The sequence below is a fragment of the Lagopus muta genome, chromosome 20 (assembly GCF_023343835.1).
Source record: "Lagopus muta isolate bLagMut1 chromosome 20, bLagMut1 primary, whole genome shotgun sequence".
NCBI lineage: Eukaryota > Metazoa > Chordata > Aves > Galliformes > Phasianidae > Lagopus > Lagopus muta.
Genome location: NC_064452.1, coordinates 10,001,495 through 10,024,908, shown reverse-complemented (window position 1 = coordinate 10,024,908; position 23,414 = coordinate 10,001,495). Strand labels below are relative to the sequence as shown.

Below are 23,414 nucleotides of genomic sequence, written 5' to 3'. Positions count from 1 at the left end.
TGGTTTTCTTCGTCTTTTTCCAATTGACGTAATTTTCTCCTCCCTCAACCCCCATCGAACTGCCTTTTTCCTCTGCTATCACGGCAGGGAGACGAGCGCCAGAAGCTGCGGCGCGGCTGCGCATCGAGCCAGTCGTTGTTGTTTCCGCGGTCTCCAGTGCCCCCTCGTGGCCAATAGGTGGAATTGCGGCCGTGTTTGTTTGGCGCCGCAGGCACCAGGGCGCATGCGCACGGGCACGCGGTGGTGATGTTCCTCGCTCTGCGCAGCAAATCCGCCGAGCTTTGTTATGGTTAGTCCTCGAGGCAACAGAGCGCATGCGCCAGGACACTCGTAACTAGCATTCAAATCTACAAAGCCTCGAGGTGCAGGCGAGCAGTCGATTCCTGGAGCCTGCCTCGGGAACAGCCTATTCTGGCTCCCAGCGGCCCCTGCGCTCCTCGTACGCGTCATGAGGAGTCGAAAACAACGCACGCGTAGGTGAGTACTCGAAACTAATCACGCGAAATAACCTGCCGGGCCGGGGCTGGCGCGCGCCGCGCTGCCGGGCCGGGCCGGGCCGGGGCTGTTCGCCGCTATGTTCGCTATTACCTGGAGGACTGATGACCATAGAGAGGCGGCGGATTAGCTGAGTAGAGCGGTTAGAACGGCACTTCCGCATTTTGTACGCGCATGCGTTGTGCTGCTTGCGGGACGCAGCGGCCGTTCCGCGCATTGGCCAAGAGGTGGCGGCAGAGACCACGGAAAGAACTTTTCCGACGGGACTGGGGCGATCCGGTCTGTGTGCTGTGAGGACGGGAGAGGAGCACGAAGTTAGAAGTGGAGGGGTTGTGGGGGGAAAGACGAAGAAGAAAGAGGGAAACTACTCCAAACGCAGGAGAGCTGTGCCAGGTATTGCTGACAATTTAAAAAAAAAAATTACAATTCTTATTTATTCTTGGAAATATATTTCTTTGCTTGCTATGAATCAATTGATACTGAGCCATGATATTTTGCTGTGCTAGTGCACTTTATTGAATGTATCAAAGTACATAAGACATATTGATATTGTAGCAATTAAACACAGAAACAAAGACTGTGTCTGAAAAACAATTCCAAAGTTTTAGGAAGGAAGGATTATTATAGAATTCTGAGACTGCTTGATACAAGAAGAAAGTGGTTTAGGCAGATGCACATAATTTGACTTAACACACTCATTCTATATAAAAGAATTTAATCTCAAAGACTGTCAAGCAAAATTTTTAACAGGAACACTACTACGCAAATCAAAGAGCAGTTCTGTTATCATGCTATGTACTAACTGCCAGACACTTGTTTGCTTTACAAAATATGCATTAATTTATCAAATTACCCCGCAAAATAAACAATACTGAAGAAAACCTATGCATTTAAAATGGTTAGGATTTGACAAAGAAAAAATATAAAATGTTCAAAAGTAGCAAATCCAATTTTTGTTTCTTCAGAAACAAGCTCATTTCAGGTAAAAGCTATTAGATACTGCTATGTGAAGAAAATACAATTTATAATGTTCAGTGTTACAAATAAGAACTAATTTTGAAAAGATAATCAGTGGATTTCATGATGGCATAACTACATCAGCGGATGAGGAAAATGCTTGATGTCATCTATCTTAATGTCAGTAGAGACTTCGACATAGTCCCCATAGTATCCTTCTTTTCAAATTCAAAATGTGTGGATTTGAAAGGTGGACTGATGAACAAAGTTTAGTCTAGTCATACCTTGAGAGTGGTGGTCATTGGCTCAATGTCTGGATAGAGAAAGTAACAAGTGGTGCTCCTCAGGGGTCAGTACTGGGACCAATGCTCTTTAATATCTTCAGCAGTGACATTGACAGTGGGATCAAGTACATTCTCATCAAGTTTGTGGATGACAACAAGCTATGTGATAAGGTCAAGATGACTGAGGGATGGGATGCCACTCAGAGAGACTTAGACAGCCTTTGTCAGTGGGGCAAGGAGAACCTCATGAGGTTCAAAAAATCCAAGTGCAAGGTACTGCACATGGGTAATGGCAACCAACCCCTTGTATCAGTACAAGTTGAAGGGTGTAAGGACAGAGAACAGCCCTGCCACAATGGGCATAGGGATACTAGTCAACAGCAAGTGGACATGAACTAGCAGTGTGTACCCTCACAGCCCAGAAAGCCACTCCTGTCCTGGACTGCAACAAACGAATGGTGGTCAGCAGGTCAAGGTAGATGGTCCTGCCCCTCTGCTCTGCATTGGTGAGACCACATCTGGAGTACTCCATCCTGACGTGGAGTTCTCGAGTACAGGAGAGGCATGGATCTGTTAGAGCATGAGCAGAAACGGAATACCTCCCCTGTGAGGACAGGCTGAAAGAGCTGGGACTGTTCAGCCTGGAAAAGAGAAGGCTCTGGGGAGATGTGATAGTAGCCTTTCAGTATCTAAAGGAGGGCTATAAGGAGAAGAGGACAGACTCTTCAGCAAGGTCTATTGCGATAGGACAAATGTAAATGGTTTTAAAATATAAAAGGATAAATTCACATTAGATACAAAGAAGGTGGTTTTTACTTTGAAGGTGGTGAGGCACTGAAGGAAATCACCCAGAGAGGTGGTGGATGGATCACCTGTCCTTGGAGGCATTCAAGATCAGGCTGGCCCAGGCTCTGAGCAACTTGTTCATATTCATTTCAAGGGAGTTGGATTAGATGACTTTCTAACTCAGAAGATTCTGTAATTTTATGATAATACTAAACTCAAGTAATGTAAGTTACCCAGCAAAGATATTCATTTCTTGCATTTAATTTTGGTATGAACCAGTTAACACTGAGCTAACTGAAGATCACCAAAATATTTCTAGAGTTTAGGCATTTTGAAACATTGGTCACATTTCTTAAAGTATAAATTTAAGGATCTATATCTATACTTAGAATCAGAGATAAATGTTTGGGTGTTTTTTTTTCTGATAATATTTTCCTCTCTCCAGTTGCCATACACTTTCTCTCTCTCTAAAAAAAAAAAAAAAAAAAAAGTGTTTAATTTATATATTATTTATAAACATACAGAGATGTTTTCATCTTTGCAGACACTAATAGGTAGCTGATTCCAAGGTACACATGTCCTTAACCAAAGTTAAAACAGGATCACGACTTTCTCTCTGTTCTATTAACAGCAATTCTGTAATAGTTTTATAGCACCTACCTGAATCAGTATGGGAACGCGGTCGTTTCTCAGTCGCTCTATGCGTTCGTCGATTAAACGTTTCCCGTTCGTTTCTCGGCGCTTCTGCTCGCGGTCATTTCTGCAGCTCCGGTAACCCACCCCGTCCCCGTGCCCTCCGCCGGGTAAGGACGGGGCGGCGCAAGCGGCCGTGTCGTAGCACTGCGAGCGCCGGCCCCGTTCCTCCCCCCGCATCCCCTCCCCTCCTCGGCACCGCGTGGGAAATGGTTGGGGTGGGATTCCGGGAGAGCTGGGGCGGCTCAGCCTGCAGAAGAGGAGGCTCGGGGGATCCCGGGCGCGGCCATCGGTCCGTGCAGGGAGGCGCGGAGAAGACGGAGCCGGGCTGTGCCCGGCGGTGCCCAGCAGCGGGACCGGAGGCACTGGGTGCACGCTGCAGTGCAGCAGGTTTGTCACTACTGAGCCCCCGGCTCGGGTCAGCGCTGTTGGATATTTTTGCCAGTGATCACGATGCAGGAGATGAGTGCATCCTTGTGAAATCCAACGGGCATCCTAAGGCATGAGGTGCTGCTGGCATCCTGAGGTTCTTACGGGGCAGCAGGGAGAACTGGAGGGCGCAGGGCAGTAGCTGGGGGCTCTTGAAGGGGCTTTGAGGTGCTGTGGATTCAGAATTGTTGGTAGAGCAACAAAGTACTCAGTGACTGTCTGAAGGAACTTCTGTGCTGCAAAAGGCTGCTCAGAAGTGCAGAGAGCCAGTTTAGGACAAGTAAACAATCCTTTGTTCATGGCAAATTGATCTACTGGGGTTATTTAATCTGGCTGAGTCAGCCGTCTTTATAGCTGGAATATCCTGAGCACAGCTTGCAGCTCTCTCCTTTAGCGTGTGTGTGTTTGCAAGGCTTTGTCCCCAGCAGAAATAGCACTTTTGCTGGGAGCTGTTTTGCTGCAGGACCAAACATCTTGCAGGACTGGTGATGTTTACTAGATACACTTCCTAAAGAATAAGCATAGGCCAGAATTTTAGAGGGTAAGAATTGCAGAAGCAGCAAGGCCGATAAACGGAAGCTTTGTAGGTGATTGAGGTCTCAGGATGAAATAAGCATTAGAAAGAAACTAGGGATGACTTTTTTTCACTCAGAAGGTGGTGAGGTACTGGAACAGGCTGCCTGGAGAAGCTCTGGGTGCCTCTGGTCCTGATCATCCTGATCTAATGGGTGGCTTGTAGCAGGGGAATTAGAACTGAGTGGTCTTTAGGTCCCTTCCAATTCAAGCCATTCTATGATTCTATGGTGTTCAAAGTCAGAATTCATGCAGTTAGTACTTGACTATGTGAAAACTTGTTTCTTACTTTCAACGTGTTTCTTACTTTCAGCAGAGAAGGGATCTTTTTGTCTGAGAACTAGTGGAATTAGGGGGATAGAGGATAATTTTTAAAAATCCTGTTTGAAATCATAATTTGGGGCACTCCTCACTTTGCCCTCACTTTCTAGAGCATTTCTGAGCAAACTGTGTACTTCTCCCCCATTTCTGCTGCTGCTTTCAATAACTCAGGAAGCTAGCACTCTTTCCTTGCAAGGGAGGGATGTAGGACTGACTCAGTTTCTGTACAGGACACTGAGAATGAAGATGCTCTGTAGATGATCATTAGTAATGTAAGGCTGTCCTCTTCCTGGCAAAGCCATTGGCACTGAGTCTGCTAGGAGTGAAGCAGCACTGTAATGCCAGGCAGAGCTCCCATTCCCTTCTTCCCTGCTTACCATCATGTGCTCCTCAACAAATTTTCCACTGTTTACTTAGAAATCCGTAAAACAAAAGACTGAGGCTGAAGAAGCTCCACCTGGGGAAGTCAAGGTCAAGGAAACCCCTGCTGCTGCTGTTGTGGGAAAGGAGGCCATCCCTGCTGAGCCAGATGAGCCAACAGAGCAGGCTGCGGTGAGTGATCTGTCCCCCATGTCCATCTCCCAGCCTCATCTGAGCCATCTCTCATCACAGTGAGTGTGCCTGCTGTATTTCAGCCATCCCCTCCGTTCCTCATCATGGCTGGTTTTGTCAGTGTCCAGCTGTGTCACAGCATGCCTCTCCAGCAACATTTGCTCCTTTTGGTCCCAAAATGTCATTCCTTTTAAGACTGGCATTTTAGCTGGAAGTTCACCTGCATGGTCTTACAGGCAGTCAGAGGTCAGTGCAGAGCATCAACAAAAGGTTTTCAGATATGCAGATACTCTAGCCTTGCATGGATCTTTCTGTGGAGCTGATTGTGTTTCACATTCCTGCTAGGGGCAATGGCTCAGGCACTGCAAGCCTGATTGTGACATTTATTAACGTAGGGGAACAGCGTTAGGAAAGTGTACAAACAAAAGTGAAGAGTGGCTTGGAAATGGTCTGAAGCTCTACTCAACCAGTGTCAGGTTGGTTGTGTGCTGGTGGTGTTGGACCACTGCAGAAGCCACTCATGATACCAGGCAAACTGTGTGCAGCAGAAGGCTCTGGAGTACAGCTGTAGTTTAAAGGACTTCTCAAGGACAGATAGATGATTTTGCCTGGATAGTTGCAACTGTGTCACTGGATTAAATACTGGTATCAAATGTGAATGAAATGAAAAGGCAGGCTGAGCTTTAGTTGCAGCACCTGCCTGGTTATCATTTCTCCCTTGCTCCTATCTTCCTAACAGGGTAAAAAGCACCTAGCTTTACCAGAAGGCATTTTATTTCCCAAAACAAAAGTGATGTAGGAACTACCTTCAGTTGGTTGTTCATAAGGACAAAGGCTGCCAAAATTGCCAATGGAGTCAAATTAACCAACACCATTAACTAACAACATGCTACAATGAATGTGCATCTTAGTTCTTCAGCATCTGGATCAGTCTAAATTGCTTTTGGAGGTGCAATGAATTTAATTTGCTGAGTTCCATCCCCAGACTAAATTCTGTTCTTGTCATTTCCTGACACTTCTACATGTGTGCGTCTCCTTGGGGCTAGCAAAAAGAAATGCTGCACTTTCATATGAACAGCATATCCACTGGATCCTGTGGTCTTCATCACAGTCTGAGCGGCTCCTCCTAAAAAAAAGTTTTAATTCTTTCTCCATCTCGATTTCCACTTCATCCGATCTCCTCTTTCCTTTCAGTAAGTCCCCTCCTTGTAAGTAATGAGCCACAAGCACTGATCTAATATTTCATTATGGCAGTGTGCATTACTACCATAGCACATCTACATGGCATCCAGAAGTCACAGCTGGGGCTGCAAGACTCGCACACTAAGCACATTCAGGCACAGAAATCCAGCAGCATCTGGGCTTCCCACCCATCTGAACGCCAGCTCCTGTCAGTCCCTCTCTGCTCTTTGCTCATCTGCCACTTTGTTTACCACCAAGTGGGAGCCCATTCCCATCCTTTAAGGTTTCACCAGAGAGCAAGTGAACAGCCCGGGTTCATAATTCAATAGCAGAGGTGTTGGGATGGAAGGATGGAAACTGAGCACTCGAAGCTCCTCCATCCTGATGCTTGAGCAACTCTGCGTGTGTTCTTCTGGTCACACAGATCTGCATCACAGGGGTACTGTTCTAATGGCAAATAAAGAAGGTCGGGCTAGAGACAGCAGGCTGGAGATAAAACAGACAGGTCTTGCAGGAGCTGGCTGAAGTTTCCTCATGATAACAGCAGTCATCATCATCATACATTCTGATTCACCAAAACAATCAAAGGAGAAACGCTGCGTGAATTTTCAACCTTGGTCAGAGCAAAGTACACAGAAACTCTCAAGTGAACCAGCTGATAAATAAACAGGCTCTTGAAAAGCCAGGAGGTGAAAGGAGAATTTTTGAGTCAGCTGGGAGTCAAGCTGGACCTTTGAAGGGATCAAGGAGGGCAAGCTGGCATCTGTGGCAGAAGCTGCAAAATCCTTGCTGGGTGAGAGCAGGGCTCTGCTGCACAACCTGGTCAGTGTGCTGAATTCCCAGCTCTCACCTGCCCAGCCTGGGAACCAGATCTCTCAACCTTGCACAGAAAAGATACCTACAGGATGCACAAATACTGCCTTTGCAAGCATGGCTAGGAGCTGAGGTGCTACAGGAAAGGCTTGTGTATCAGTCTGAAAGCTCTGGTTATAATAATGTCTCTTCTGATAACAAAAATAAGCTGTATGATAAAGACCCCTATTTGGTCTCCACAAAAAAACCCGAAATAGTTTCCCTAGCTGCAGCTCGCCCGCGCTCGCCCCCATCTCCTCCGCGCCATCATTTGTCGGCCCGCGGAACGGGGCGGGCGCCGCTCGCGGGGTCCTTTCTGTCTGCAGTCGCGCCGTCGTTGCGTCATCACCGCGCGCGTCCCGGATGGCCCCGGCCCGGCTGCCCACGCCGATGCCTGTCGCCGCGCACCCGCTCCGCTTCCGGGGCCCCGGGGCCCCGGGGCGGCCGGGCCCCGGCCGGGCCCCGGCCGGGGCTACGGGAGGAGGAGGGCGGGGACGCGGGGGACCGCGGTGAGGCCGAGCACGCGACGCCCCGCTCCGTGCGGGCCTTCCTGGAGAGCGGCGAGCACGGGCCGCATCCGTGCCGCCTTGAAAGCGCCGAGCGGGGGTGCGCGGCGGTGTTCAGGGCGGGATGAAGCGCGTTTCTTTGTGCCTCCGCCGCTGTTTCTGGAGCGACGAATGACATCGACTTCGGCTGCTGATGATTTGAGCAAAGCAGGAACCAAAGGCGCACGCCTGACTGCCAGGCTCCAACACGCCTCGATCCATGGGATCAGTGCCCCTCCTTCGGGGCTGCCCGGCTCAGCCAGGAGCTGCTCCTGGACACCAGGCGGGTCACAGAACCACAGAACCGAAGGGGTTGGAAGGGACCTCCAGAGGTCATCGAGTCCAACCCTCTGCCAAAGCAGTTCCCGACTCCAGGTCGCACAAGTCGGTGTCCAGGCAGGTCTTGAACGTCCATGACCTCCCTGGGCAGCCTGTTCCAGTGCTCCGTCACCTCACCTAAAGAAGGTCTTGTGCCCATTTGTGCAGAACTTCCTATGCTGCAGTTCCTGGCCGTTCCCCCTTGTCCTGTCTCCACACGCTGCAGAAAAGAGTCTGGCCTCTCCACTCTGCCCCCCACACGTTTGATATTTATAGACCTGGGTCAGTTCCCCTCTCAGTATTCTTTTCTCAAGGCCAAAACAGACTCAGCCTTTCTTCACAGGGAGATGCTCCAGGCCCCTCACCATCTTCATGGCCCTCCGCTGGACTCTTTCCAAGAGATCCCCATCTGTTTTATACTGGGGAGCCCAGAACTGGACGCAGTACTCCAGATGAGGCCTTACCAGGGCAGAGTAAAGGGGGAGGATCACCTCCCTCGACCTGCTGGCCACGCTCTTTTTAATGCACCGCAGAACGCCATTGGCCTTTTTGGCCATAAGGGCACACTGCTGGCTCCTGGCCGACCTGTCGTCCACCAAGACGCCCAGGTCCTTCTCTGCAGAGCTCTCCTCTCCAGCAGCTCATCCCCCAGCCTGTACCGGTGCATGCAATTATTCCTCCCTAATAATCACGGTCAGCCACCGCTTCTCACAATCCAGCAGTGCCTTGCATTCCCTATCATGCAAAGCCTCTGGGAAAATCAAACAGTACAGTGCACTGTTAACAGCTACACTGAGAGCAATGGGTGCTGAGACATTCAAATGTTGGGACCCACGTGTAGGAAAAGCTGCCTGGGCAGTCAACGCTAGGGGATCTGCCCACCGTGCTGGTCCTGAATAACCTGTCAACCTGTTATTCTCTATCCCCCAAATTTTACTAGTCCTCAGACAAAAAGATCCCTTCTCTGTTGAAAATAAGAAACACGTTGAAAGTAAGAAACAAGTTTTCACATAGTCAAGTACTAACTGCATGAATTCTGACTTTGAACACCATAGAATCATAGAATGGCTTGAATTGGAAGGGACCTAAAGACCACTCAGTTCTAATTCCCCTGCTACAGGCCACCCATTAGATCAGGATGATCAGGACCAGAGGCACCCAGAGCTTCTCCAGGCAGCCTGTTTCAGTACCTCACCACCTTCTGAGTGAAAAAAAAGTCATCCCTAGTTTCTTTCTAATGCTTATTTCATCCTGAGACCTCAATCACCTACAAAGCTTCCGTTTATCGGCCTTGCTGCTTCTGCAATTCTTACCCTCTAAAATTCTGGCCTATGCTTATTCTTTAGGAAGTGTATCTAGTAAACATTACCAGTCCTGCAAGATGTTTGGTCCTGCAGCAAAACAGCTCCCAGCAAAAGTGCTATTTCTGCTGGGGACAAAGCCTTGCAAACACACACACGCTAAAGGAGAGAGCTGCAAGCTGTGCTCAGGATATTCCAGCTATAAAGACGGCTGACTCAGCCAGATTAAATAACCCCAGTAGATCAATTTGCCATGAACAAATTGCTCAGCATAATATGAACCTCAAAAGCTATCCAGCTGCTTTGCAGTTGATAAGATGCAGCTGGTCAGAAGGCCTTCTGTAATGAAGAGACTTCTCTGAAGTTCTTCAAAATACGAAAATCTGCTCCCTGACATTTTTCAGAAAACAACAACAAAACAAAACCAAACAGAAAAACCAACAAAACAAAACACACACCAAAACATATACTTTCAATTCCTTCCTCATCTATTCCTTTAGCAGGCTTATTTTTAATGAGGTATAGAGAAATCTGCCTAAGCACCACCTTCAGGATTTTGCAAAGAATAAAGAAACATTCATTATATTACATCACACTGTGCAGAAGTCTGTCTTGTGTGATAACACCAGTTGGGATGTTCTGTGATTCTATGATCTTGGTGGTTTGCCTGGAAAATACCAGGTGGTTTTTTTCCCTCATTTTTTCCTGGCATTTGAACTTGTAGTTTCACTTCTAAATGTGAGAGTGGAGTTGGACAAGGGGAGGGTAAGTTGCTTCTTTATTTTCTGTTCTCCCAGGTGGGTCTGTGTATTTAGTGCGCAAGTTGTGGTAGCTCTGTAACTGGGAATGTTCCTAATGGTCATAAAAAGACTCTGCTGCCAGCACAGAATTTGGCCACGGGACTGCCTGCTGGATTAAGTTCTGTAGATTAATTATCTGCCTAAGCACCACCTTCAGGATTTGCCAAAGAATAAAGAAACATTCATTATATTACATCACACTGTGCAGAAGTCTGTCTTGTGTGATAATACCAGATCTAAGGAGTTTCACAAAGAAAAAACATGACTGTATGAGAAACAAAAGGCAGATTTATCCCAGGTCAGATGGCTAATGAGTTTCCTGGGGCTTAATACTGGAAGAAACTTTCAGGCTTAAAATCTGAGGTAATGTGTTACAATGCAGATTGCACTGATGTGCTCTGAGTCACTTGTGCACAAGCAGTCTTTAGGCTACTTGCCATCTGAACTACAAATACAAATACTCAGAATGCTCTCACGGTGCTCAGTGACGAAAGTCACATCAACAAACAGAATCACCCTTCTGCTCTCAGTAACGGCAGCGTTCACCCAGCAATGCTGCCACTCCATATCCTTCATTCAGGCTAACCAAAGACAGCAAAAGGAGCCCAGAAACCACCAAAGTATGATCGCTTTCAGCAGTATTCCCCCCCTTAAAAGATGGTACCTACTAAAATGTGGAAGATAGATAAAGCTGCAGTAATATTAGAGGTATGTGTACCGACAGCACACGTGAGCACTTCCTGCTGTACACTGGACCAAAGCACTCATTCTTGCTTTTCTTAAGTGCAATATATAAGTAAACTGACTGTACCTTCAAAAATTAAAAGTATCTAGGCATCCTGTTTTTCCTTTTTTGCAGTGCTATCCTAGTGAAAGACTTTCAGAAAGTACAGATTTACAGCTGCAATGGTATACCCACCTATTCTTTCAGGTCAAGATTTAATGAATTAGAGGATGGAAAACACCCATGTTTTTGTACAAAGGAGCAAATATTTTTGTACAAAAAAAAAAAAAAACCAGTACCCTTTTTTTTACACACCATTTAAAAAAGAAGCAAAATCCACCACTTACCAGAGTCTCTGTCACATTCTCATTTGATTGCACTGTAAATGCAGCGGCATCCTACCTATAGAAAATAAAAACAACGCAGCAACAATATTTGGCATGGGATGTATCCAGTAAAGACCTGATCTTTTATGGCTTACTCATAACCATCAATAGCTGAGCTTGGATGGAAAATCGATAATCTAAATAGGCACGAATATCAATATTAAAGATCTTCCTTTTTCAAAAGTGTTCCACGACTCTAAAATGTTTCAGGTTGTTCAAACAGGTGAGGAATCCTTCGCTGAATAGAAGTGAATTGCAAGGACTTTGCTTCAGGCACACTGCACTTCTGAACAGCGAATGCCAGAAGTTTATTTTGCCAGACTGCACGTGCACAGGGAGTGCAGAAATGCCAGAAGTTTATTTTGCCAGACTGCACGTGCACAGGGAGTGCAGAGCTCGGAGTTCCTTACACATCCTCTGGACTCTGTGCTTTTATTTGTACAGTGCACACACTGCTCAGTAATTAGAGATGTGAAGCTTCGTATGCATTAATTAGAGAAAGCGGTGGCAGCTTTGTATTTTAGCCCTTCCTTCTGAATACTTCACTGATGTAAAAGGCCTGGAGCAAAATTAATAAGCACTGAAAGACTCGTTTTCAGCCTTGCAGATGCCGAGCTTTTTTGTGTGCATATCTAAACAGTGGTGTGCAGAGCATGCTGTGGGTAAGCCAGCCTCTGAAAGGTGCTGGAATTTAAGAAGGCCCCAGATTATCTGCATTATCACTTGGGATGGGGGCCCTGGAATTTGAGAGCATAAGTGTGCACTGCACTGCCGCAGTGCCTTGAGCAGATCCTCAGCATTATCACAGCAGTAAATAAACAACTCAGATTTAACTCTCAGACTAAAACGTATGTTAGGTGAAAACAACATTGCAGAAACAAATAAAGCTCATTTCATGTATAAGTGCATAAATACACAGAGTCACTGAACAGGTGTGAAAGCTGTGAGGAAGCCATGCTTCACAGGATTTTGAGATTGTTAGAAAAATCCAAAAAAGAGAGCAAGAAAAATACTAATCCAGCTCTTTCATATGGAAAATAAGAAGACAGTCCTGCTAAGCTAGTGGGAGTTTTCCACTTAAATTCAGCTAGGCCAAGAATATTAGCAGCCTTCTAGGAACATCCAGGAAGACTTTCTGAGGGCAGACAAGTTCAGGATTCGTGTCAGCAGGACATTATTGTGCAGCTGGTCTGCAGAGCAGAGTTTTCAAAACTGTGCAGCTAGTCTTAATCTCTTCCGTTTGCGCCGCTCCGTCCTTACCCGGTGGAGGGCACAGGGACGGGGTGGGTTACCGGAGCTGCAGAAACGACCGCGGGCAGAAGCGCCGAGAAACGAACGGGAAACGTTTAATCGACGAACGCACAGAGCGACTGAGAAACGACCGCGTTCCCAGCCGGCTCCCGTCCGAACGGCGACTGCGGATGACGGCTCGGGGCCGACGGGGGACGGACGGGCCCCCGCGCCGCCTTCCCCTGAGAGCCCGGCGTCCCCAAGACACGGGGCGGGCGGCAGCGCCGGGGACGCGGGACGGCGGAGCGCCACTTTCCCCGTACGGAGCCCCAGGGCTCCGCTACCGCCAACGCCATCGTGGCGGCCCCGCGGCCGCCATTGCCGGAGAGCCCGCACTCGGCCCCGCCTCCTCCGCGCCGCCATTGGTCGGCCCGCAGAACGGGGCGGGCGCCGCTCGCGGGGTCCTTTCTGTCTGCGGTCGCGCCGTCGTTGCGTCATCACCGCGCGCGTCCCGGATGGCCCCGGCCCGGCTGCCCACGCCGATGCCTGTCGCCGCGCACCCGCTCCACTTCCGGGGCTCCGGGAGGAGGAGGGCGGGTACGCGGGGGACCGCGGTGGGGCGAGCCCGCGCTGCCGCGCTCCGTGCGGGCCTTCCTGGAGAGCGGCGAGCACGGGCCGCATCCGTGCCGCCAGGAAACCGTTGAGGAATGCAGCCTTGTCTCCTCTTGCACCAGGCGCTCGTGCTCACGTATTGGTTCGGGCTGTGACTTGGAAATTCCTCCACAAGTCACAGTAACTGAGCAATTGGGGCAGGCGATGTGATAATAGCCTCTTAGAAACAGTCGTGATATTCCCTCCTATTCTACTTGTAATATCAGGATAATCTACGCCTGACCTGGTACAAGACCTTTCTTGTATTTTCTTCCATCTCTTTCCCTGTGGTCCAACAGCCAATGAGTTTCTGTACAAGAAGAGAAACTCTTCTCAAAAAATAGGGCAGTTCTTTTACCGGATGCATAACCTGGGGATGGTTTAAGGTCAGAACGCTGAGGGGGGGCTGCCATTCCTCTGCTTCTCTTTATCTCTTCCCTACAAGTCACCCAGCTGCAGTGTCTTGCACCAAGCACCACCCAAAAACCCCTTCTATTCATACCAGGGATCTAAAGGAGAGTGAGTTGGAAGGAAAAAATCTCCTCTCTGGCCTCACACTTAGCTACACCTTTCACATGCTGCAAAATCATGGGTTTTGCTCTAGTCTGTGTGTCACTGGAACAGAGCACCGCATTGGAAAATGAGAATCTTGGGGTGCCAGGGCTCCAAAGAATGTGGCCACCACATCTGTCAGAGCCAAGGGGCTGTGGGAGAATCCTTATCATCCCTCTCCAAGGAGATGGCACGGTCTTGCTCCCATTATGAGAGCGAGAGGAGGTTCTAGTCTATGTTCACCTGATGACGAGAGTCATACACAAAGGGCAAATGTCAGCCCGTCCAGTTTATTACGAGTGCTGGTCACTGGGGGAGACGGGGAAGGGAAGATAGGAAATAGAAAAGATCAGAGGGTGCAGACCTTGGGATGCGGAGAGAAATGAAGGTAGAATCAGATGAGGCGTCATGGAGTTACCATGAGTAACCCAAAGTGGTGGAATCATCTTGAGAAAACGAAATAGGTTTTAATGAAAGAATGAAATGCTCCAGCTTATTGAAAGTATGCAAATAGAGTGGTAGTTGTACAAGACCAAGGCATATTTTCTCTGTCACTTTTTCAGTGAATGAGATGTTTGGCAATTTTGAATAGCTTCCACAGCATCACTTTCTCTCTATAGATACCAGATACTGATGTTTGTACTGCAGTAGCAGGTTTCCTTTCTGCATGACGTGACTGTGGTGATGTAAGGCTTACTGCTGAAAAAGGGATGGTCAGACATGGAGCAGTGGCCCTACATGCCGTTCATACAGCTCTGAAAACAACCAGTTGTACTCTTTTACCAAGTAAGATGTGATCTGCTGATCAGTGGTGCTAGAGGCAGAACTGAATAGTAACAAGACAAACTGCAGAAATATTCTTCTGCTTAGGAATGATTTATTTTTTTCAGCCTTTTCTGATGCCCATGCTGTCATGGAACTGTTTTCTTGGTTAGCTAATATGCAGAAAATGTAGTTGCTTACAAAGTGATCTAGTGTCTGCAGGCAGGCAGTGTCTGCAGTATAAACATCTACTTGACTTTGGCTGCAAAGAATTGTCAGGCCGGGGAAAAATTGTAGAATCGTAGAATGATAAAATGGTTGAAAAGGACCCCAAGGATAATTTAGTTTCAACCCCCTGCTATGTGCAGGGTTGCCAACCAGCAGCCCAGGCTGCCCAGAGCCACATCCAGCCTGGCCTTAAATGCCTCCAGGAATGGGGCATCCACAGCCTCCTTGGGCAACCTGTTCCAGTGCCTCACCGCCCTCTGGGTGAAAAACTTCCTCCTAATATCCAACCTAAACCTCCCTTGTCTCAGTTTAAAACCATTCCCCCTTGTCCTATCACCATCCACCCTTGCAAACAGCCGTTCTCCCTCCTGTTTATATGCTCCCTTCGAGTACTGGAAGGTCACAATGAGGTCTCGTCGGAGCCTTCTCTTCTCCAAGCTGAACAAGCCCAGTTCCCTCAACCTTTCCTCATAGGAGAGGTGCTGCAGCCCTCTGATCATCTTGGTGGCCCTCCTCTGGACCCGCTCCAATAGCACTGCATCTTTCTTGTGCTGCACAATCAGTGATGTAATGTTGAACAGAAAATCAGCTGTCCCTAAATCAGCTGGCTGATAAAACCAATCAAGGCTCTAAGGTTAACAGATGGAAAGGCAAATATACTGAACATTTAGGAAGAACTGCAGTTGGGCGAACTCTTGCTTCGCCCAAGGAGTGGAGCAAAGGTCAAATTTAAGACCAAAATGTATAGAAGATAGCCTTATGACTGTAGCTCCATCACAGTGCCTATAGATAGCATTAGAGCACTTTCTGACATTTCATCTGAGGCTGCAGGGCCAGTGAGCTGGAAATGTGTAGCCCAGGAACTCTCCCCATCCCTTGCTTCTCCTACTCTCTTTACTGACAACAGTTTTTGTCCTCCCCCATGAGGTGCCTGTAAAGTTCTGCTTCCCTTCCGATTTCTCTCCAACATGGACATCACATCTGTGCTAAGCTTTTATAGGATCAAAAAATGCTCTAATTTTCAAAGTGTTGCTGGTGCTGCAGGCCTCTAAGCAAAGGGTGATACTCTCTTGTTTCCTTAAGGGGACATTTTTCCCTCATTATTTAGAGTAAAATGCTACTGTCATTATTGTCAAGAATTTTTCCCTTGGTGAAATCTAAATTACTCTACAGTCAAACTTAGTGTCTACTTGGCTATTGCCACTGTGCAGTGCAGAAGAATAATATTTTGCCATTTTGTAATTCAGTTCATTTTATCTGCCGCAAGAGCACAACATTACTACAATAAAAAAACATGTAAAGAAACACAAACCTTTATTTCTACAAAAAAGACTATTTCTATAAGAAAGAGTAATTTCTTATTGAATACAGTGAGACATTTTCAACTTCATAGGAACTAGAAGGACCTACTATTTTTTAATTAATTCTATAATAAATACAAATTTAAATATAAAGTATATAATGTATTTAAATTATAAAACTAAACTCTATTATTGTATATTATACATCTAATTATATGATTCTTATAGATATGCAGTCATTAAATGCTACTGCTTCCTAACTGAGACAAAATAAAAACAGTCCAAGAAGGGCGTAGGAGTAGGAGAGAAGGTTTCCTGGTGTTTCGGGAGCATCCTCTTCGGAGATCGAGGTGCATTATAGATAGTGAGTGCTGTCAGCTCATGCTGCCATCCATGGGAGTTGAGATGGAATTCAACCTTCTGCAAGAGATTTAATATGTTATAATTTAGCTTTATGAGTTGGGAATTGAACTTGTCTTCTTCCGTCTCTTGACTGAGCACCCTGCAGCGTTAGTATAGGATTTACAGCTAACTGTAACCCTCTCAACTGCAGTTAGATATCTACTTCTATGTTATAAGGGTCATTTTTTACACCATTGTTAGCACTTAATGTAGCATTACTATGAAAAACCCCAGTTAACTCACACATCTTAAAAAAGAAAATTAAAAACACACATGCTATTAAAAAGAGAATCATGCTGTCTTTGGGCAATTAAAGCTGCAGTAGTCAGAAGGAACTAGGATCTCTTTGGGTCGAGCAAGGTAGCTTGAGATATTTTTTTACACTGGTTCACTGTGCAGCAGGTGATGAAAATATGACCACAGGCCAGTATGCAAGTGCCCGTAACCGTATTTCATTTATGAAGGCAAGCTAAGATTTGTTTTGCACGTAGCCTTTGCTGGTTCAATTCGTGAATCACTGTGACTTGAATAAGCAAGTAACTTAAGTTTTGAATAGAAACTTCTTCACTGTGAGTCATACTGTACTGATGAGTAAATTAGACTCCGTACTGGTTAAGTGAAGTTGAGAATTTTGTCAGTGAAATCTGTACCCTCTCATCATCCATTTGTAGATGTAAAGTGATAGAAATTGAAATATGATGGTGAAATGGATGATCAGATTAACATTCATTTCTATTCATTCTTGCAGAATGTAGACAAGTGGTCCTTTGACGTATTTGCACAAAACGATGCCAGTGGAGATCATGCACTGAAGTTCATTTTGTATGAACTTCTCCCACGCTATGATCTGATCAATCGTTTCAAGGTCAGTAGTTACAAGATGGGTCTCTTCTTCCATCTTGCATTTTCTTGTATCTCGTTCTTATTCTACTTTGTTCTATTCAGAGTGCAATGATTTTAGCAGTATTTGAAAGTGTATGTGAAGACTTTGCAGTCACTGTCATTCCCCCTAAACGGGGAAGAGAATCTTTCTACAGCAACCAGGACCAAACATCATTCAGGTAGAACAGTTAATTGCAATAGGACAGCATGAAGCAGGTACAGTTCCACAGTCTTATTCATGAAATGCAGAGGGAATGGTACTGTAATTCTCCCAGTATTCTTAGGAATCTTAAAGCATGCAAGCCAAACATGAAAACTTGGTTTGCTATGGGTTTCAGAATACAAATGCTATTTAAGGGGGAGTAAAAGGTACTCCGTATCTTTTCCTTTGAACAGTTCCTTTGTAACTGTGAACAGAGTTACATTTGGGTCACTGAAGCATTGCCCTGAGATGTTTCCCATTCTCCCCACGCAAAGATTCCGTGTTCCCTTTCTCTGCTGACACTTAGTCTGGCAGGACTCCTACTTTCTTCGACTCCTGGACTTCTTCAGGGACTTCTCACGCCTGATGAGAAATGTTTGAAGATGATAACAGATTAGAAATGCATTGTCCCATACTCAAGAGGGAAATAGCTGTGCAACTCTAACGACAGAACGAGAGAGGTGTAGGGTACAGCAGGTTGTGCAGAGCACTGAAGAATCCCTGCTGCTTGTTGCATATATGTACAGCTGCCACCACCTACATAGCGTGCTTTCTAGAAATCCCCCAAATGTGGTTTTATGTTGTGCATACAGTTATACTCTGGGAGCCAAAAAAAGCATGGCAAACTCATAGTACGGGAAGTCTGGATTTGGCAGTAAAAAACCAGAAATATGATAAACAGTACTCCTCATCATAGAGTATCTCAGACTTGCTATATGATGCATTTCATTACAAACCTCTAGAACATGAGTGGTAAAGTAGTGATCTATACTAGATTATTGTGAGAGGATGAGACAGACCTGTGTGTCCTGAATAGAAATATTTCTCCAGGAACAGCACAACAGCTACGCTCTGTTACTTCTGGCACTGCTTGTGTTTTGCAGGCAGCATTTCACAGTGGACTGACTTGCGTATGTTTAAGTGCATGTGTGATTCATCCATCATGTAATTAGGGATGGGAAAGCCATTTTGAGGAAGTGAGCTTGATTCACTCTCTCTCTTGAGTACTTCTTTAAGGTGCTTAAAGATGTTATTTATTTGTGAAGTACAATCAGTACAGACTGCTCTTTGGAGCCTCTCCTCCAAATGCTAGCTATTACAGGTGATTCTTTCATTTTTAATTGTGTGCTTCTTTTCTTAGATCCCCATTTCTGCCCTGGTGTCCTTTGTGGAAGCTCTGGAGGTTGGATACAGCAAACACAACCTAATGCATGCTGCCGATGTGACACAAACAGTCCATGACCTCCTTTTCAAGACAGGTGTAGTGGTACCAGGTACAGGAGTTGGCATCCTTAATATGTAATGAAATGGCAGTAGTTTTTGTTCGGTAAGGAGATGATCATTATCCACAGCAAACCCATTTGTGCTGTAGAAAAAATGCGATTTGCAGTGGCTGTGCTAATGGAAGTAGGCATTTGGGATTACTTAGAAGAATTTGGGTGAGGATACGGGTAACTGTTTTAATTGATGGGAGAGAGGATGAGTGAAAAACGCAAGCTGAATTCTCCCCTCTACCATCAATCTCCTGGCTGAGTCTAGCAGGTCAGTTTGTTGGGATTTCATTTCCCTTTCTGTGAAGAAACAAACTGCCTAAGCTTTCTTCACAATACAAAATGAAGTAATTTATTGCTTAACCCAGTTTGGCACCCCTTTTCAAGCTATTGCTCACCGTTTTCTCTTGCTGTCCAGTCTCCTTGGGCGCTGTCTCCTGAGCGCATGTGGAGGTGGGTCCACCTCCATTGGCTGCTGTTCGTCTGGAGGTGGATCCACCTCCATTGGCTCCACTTTCCATCTCCTCCCCATGAGCCTCTTCTTCTTCTGGGGAGGAGGATCCATTTGTGTGAGGTGCCTCCTCGCCTCTTGCTGTTGGTATGGCAGTTGGAGGGCTTGGAACACTAGGCAGTGACATCAGCAGTGTTCCATGGCAACCCAGAAACGACAGAGTTGGGGCCTATGGCCTGAGAGTTGCCCCTGTTTTGAAGGAGAAGGAAGGACATGGAGAACTGAAGAACTCTATCCTGGGAAGGGCTCATCTGTTGCATTGTGCTCGCCAGAGAGAATTTGTGGCACTTGGGCAAAAGGCCCCGTGGAGACTCCCTTTCTTCATCCCGTGCCTCAAATCCATTTGTACTGATGAGTGGCAGGTAGAGAGTCCTCTTCCTGGCAGCAGCTGGGTTCCTGCTAGTGGAGGCCAACAGTACTGTTGCCCAACAGTAGTGGAGAGGGGACAGACACTCCTCAGGAAGCCTAGGGACATGCAGTCAATAAAGAACTGCTGAATTTCAAGGGTGATGCGAGTTCTCTTTTCCTGACCTTCACTCTTGCTCCGTAGCCTAGGAGCGCTAAAGGTAATCCCAAAGAGAAGGTGATGGTGGGAGAAGGCTGGGATGCCTGTACAAAGCATCAGGGTAACACTGTGACGTTTTACACGGGGAAGGGAGTGTTACATCCAACTACACACAGAATCATAACCAGCTGTTTTCAACAAATCAGTAGATATGGCTTGAGCAGATTCCTTTGTCCTCACCTTTGTTGGTGGTACATTGGTTGCAGCAGTTCTTCAAAGACAATGCGAGTTACAAGCAGGTGACTGGCTACTGTAAACAGATGGGCCAGAGGTAGCAACTGAAAAGGAACACCAAGTAAAGAGTTTACACGCAGTTTTACTTCTGACTTGAATGAACATTCCCCAGGGATCAGTTTTACTCATTCATCTCAGAACACTGCAGAAAGGTTTTAATAAGTCTTATTCTCTTTAGCTAAATGGTCAATTAAAAATTCAGCATCAATTTACCCTTCAAAGAAGCTTCAGGAAGATTTTGTGCTCTCTGATAACCATGTGACACAGTATCAGTTCCATAGCATTCAGCAGGCCAGTGATGAGATGGCACACTTACGCTGCAACTGTTACATTTCATTTCCCGTATTTCATTCTGTTAAAGATAGGGTTTCAATTAAGAGAATGCTAACGTATTAAATATAGGTATTTGCAGAAAACCTAAGGAATGATTCCTATACTCCTTTGCTATTTAAAAGCACGTTCAAGATCTGAGACAAAAAAAAAAAAAGAAGAGTTAACTGCTACAATAATCCATCATCTGCCCATGCTTTACAAAACCGAGATTGTTCCCTGAAGCTACAAATAAACCCAGAACCAAGATGGCAACAGCTAAGCTGAAGAAAGCACAACTTTCTGCACACACAATCCTCAGGATTACTTCCTATATCTGAATACCAAATTAGAGTTTGTAGGCAACAAGGTTTTACTCTTGCCCTGAATTTAAGCAGATGTTTATAGCATCTGCTTGTAAGTGAAGCTAAGTTCAATGCTTGGATCACAAAGTACTTACCAGAACAAAAAGATCAACTGTTCTGCACTGAATATAGTGACAAAAGTTGTTTACCTTTAAAGCTTCCATTTGCTGACACAGCTTTTGAAGTAAGGACTTGTGATCTTCTGCCCACTGAGGGAGAGCCTTAGAAAAGAAGAAAAGCTTATTGAACTTGATTTTCTTATACAAACATAACACTTCCCTAAAAGAGTAACCAGCTAATATACCTGGTAGGTATTAGTTGGTGAGAAAGAGAACTTCTTGGGTGATGGAACTGAATATTTCATTTCCACGTGTGCAGCTCGTGAGATATTTCCAGAGGCAAGACTTCCCTCTTCATCGTTCTCTCCAAGCTCCCGGATCACTGCATTCAGCATTTCCATGACAGCTTTAACAGATACCGGCAGCTAGAAATTCATTTGAAACGCTCTGAGGAAGAACTGCCACCACGACTTGCAAGAGACTGTGTTCTGATCTACGGCTGAACAGTGCACAAGGCTTTCTGCAGAAATTCTGGGTGTTTTTAGTTGTTATTTTCCCCCAGGAAAGCCCTACATCTGTTAACATTAACGTAAGAGGACAATTCACACAAGCATTAATTCTTTTACTTACTTTGTCAACTACTGACGGGTCAGAGGAGTTTTCATCAATGATCTTCATCAGGTAATGCTTCCTTTTAACAAGATAGGCTTTGCGTTCTTCCTGTTCTTCTGGTAGCATATCATCACTCTCAACCTCCTCTGCCTTTCTTTGACAAAGCTAAGTAACAGCATATCGATTAGGAAGAATTGGTCAGAATGCAAGTGACAGAAAAGCATTTTGAGGTAATGCAATTTACAAACAGTAAATACAGTGGCAAGATTCCAGTATGAAGCCACATTCTTAATAGCTTCAAACGCTAATAAAGCATGATCAGTTTTGCCTTCAGCCACATCCAGCATTGCAAAAGCTACACGTGCCTCTTCTTCATAGGTCTTCCAGGTTGCAGACTACAACCAAAGCAAAAGACAAGTCACACATAACAGAGTGTGGACACTTGGAACAGTCGGTGACTGTAAGCATCTAGTAAGTAGGCGGATAGGAGGAGGTTAATACTATTCCTGGTTTCCCTGTATTACAGGAAAACAGCTTTTCAGAAAGCTGGTACTAAGGGAGTTCAGTGTCTTCCAATCAGAGAGTTTTAAAACTCAGACGAGTTCAACAGAAAGATACTACCAAATCTCAGCATTAGCAGTACAGTGATAAAAAAAATAAAACCACCACCACCCATCAACACACAAAGCCAACCAAAACAAAAAACAAACCAAGCAACAAACAATTCATATGCAAGCCTGTGACATACAACCCCTCTTACTCTCCTCTTTGAATAATCCATCAGTACCTGGATGTCCACATTATGGAAATGCTTGAAGAGAGGATCAGCAGGTTCAGGAATACTTCTGTGCTTTTTGATAGTTTTCAAGCTAAACAAAATATTCTTCCAGTAGTAGACGCTTCTTCCAATATATTCTTTCTGGTCGTAGGAGTTCAGGCTAATGCCCTGTTGAAGAAGAGAAATTCAAACCATCACAAAAAATTCAAATAAAATGCAATTCATACTTTTTCTTCTCTGATACAGTTGTTTTCTTGAGAAGTTTCAAGAATTTTTCTCTGACACTTGGGACGTATTTCAGAAGGTCTCTCTATAGACGCAGAAAGTAACATGGGGAGAAAATAACATTGCTTTTACCTGTGCTGTTAAGAGAGTAGTGAGGTAGCGTACTTGTCAGGCAAGGTAGTTACTCCAGTCATGCCATCAAAATTAGCAGCACTTCTCAATACTACATTCTCATCTGATTTTATTTAGTCTGTTAAGTTTGCAAATTAGAGAAAAAACAGATGGTACTTATTTACAGATAATCTTAACTTACTGGTTTTTTGCAGGCTTCTTGCCCAGTGTATAATTAAGGCAGGCTGAAGGTCGTGTTTCTCCAGGGCTCGCACAGTACTCAATCCATGCTGTACAAGAAGCTTCAGTTTGGCTGCCGAGTCTGGTCTGAATATCAAAAGAAATATTCCTCAATTAGCATTCCCTCTTTTTCATCTGTTCACATGTCATTTGTTTGATGAACACAACAAGCAGCTTTAGTCCTAAGCTAGCTCTTCTTTACAAATGCAATATCAGAAACGTAAAGCCTGTTTTTAGAAAGTTCTTCACCATCTCACACCCCTACAGCAAAAAACCATTCAAAGGACATCAAACAAAAGGAACTGGTTTCACACAACCCATGGCAATCAATTCAGAAGCCCTCTGGAAGTTTAGTTCCAATATTTCCAAACTGAAGAATTCTTACGTTGTTTTTTTCTGCATGAGAGTACACACAGCATCCCACCAGGATCTTTGCTTCTCAGTACAGTACTGTTCGCACAGCAGCAATGGTGAGAAAGGAGGATGATGCGTGCCACGCTGAGTATTAAACTTCTCTTGCAGTTCTAAGTTGGTAGTGAACACCATCCCAAGTAAAAAAAACGTGTTTTGGCAAAAATAAACAAACAGAAGATATTAGGTACCAAAAAACCGTCATTTAAATGCATTTAAGAACTTGGGAAGCTTGCTTACTTCAAGGACCAACAGGCATATGGATTCAGGAGCATCTGTTTCCATTCTCGATGTCTCGTGGGGCAAGTGAAAAAG

At 45.5% G+C, this 23,414-nt stretch overlaps 2 protein-coding genes across 2 annotated transcripts; one reads left to right on the top strand and one right to left on the bottom strand.

Annotated features, from left to right (window-relative positions):
• Window positions 1-448: 448 nt before the first annotated feature.
• LOC125703189 (dual specificity calcium/calmodulin-dependent 3',5'-cyclic nucleotide phosphodiesterase 1-like) lies at window positions 449-20,479 on the top strand. The gene is made up of 6 exons (XM_048967322.1): window positions 449-473; window positions 697-888; window positions 3,331-3,605; window positions 4,956-5,090; window positions 17,073-17,189; window positions 18,550-20,479. The coding sequence occupies exons 1-6, from the start codon at window positions 449-451 to the stop codon at window positions 18,709-18,711; spliced, it is 906 nt and encodes a 301-aa protein (XP_048823279.1). The 3' UTR covers window positions 18,712-20,479.
• Window positions 19,304-23,384, bottom strand: LOC125703188 (RANBP2-like and GRIP domain-containing protein 8). Its single transcript, XM_048967320.1, has 7 exons — window positions 23,340-23,384; window positions 22,122-22,280; window positions 21,353-21,499; window positions 20,968-21,147; window positions 20,813-20,884; window positions 19,936-20,033; window positions 19,304-19,655 (listed from the first exon to the last, which is right to left on the bottom strand). Exons 1-7 carry the CDS (start codon window positions 23,382-23,384, stop codon window positions 19,304-19,306), a joined length of 1,053 nt encoding a protein of 350 aa, XP_048823277.1.
• Between the last annotated feature and the right edge of the window lie 30 nt (window positions 23,385-23,414).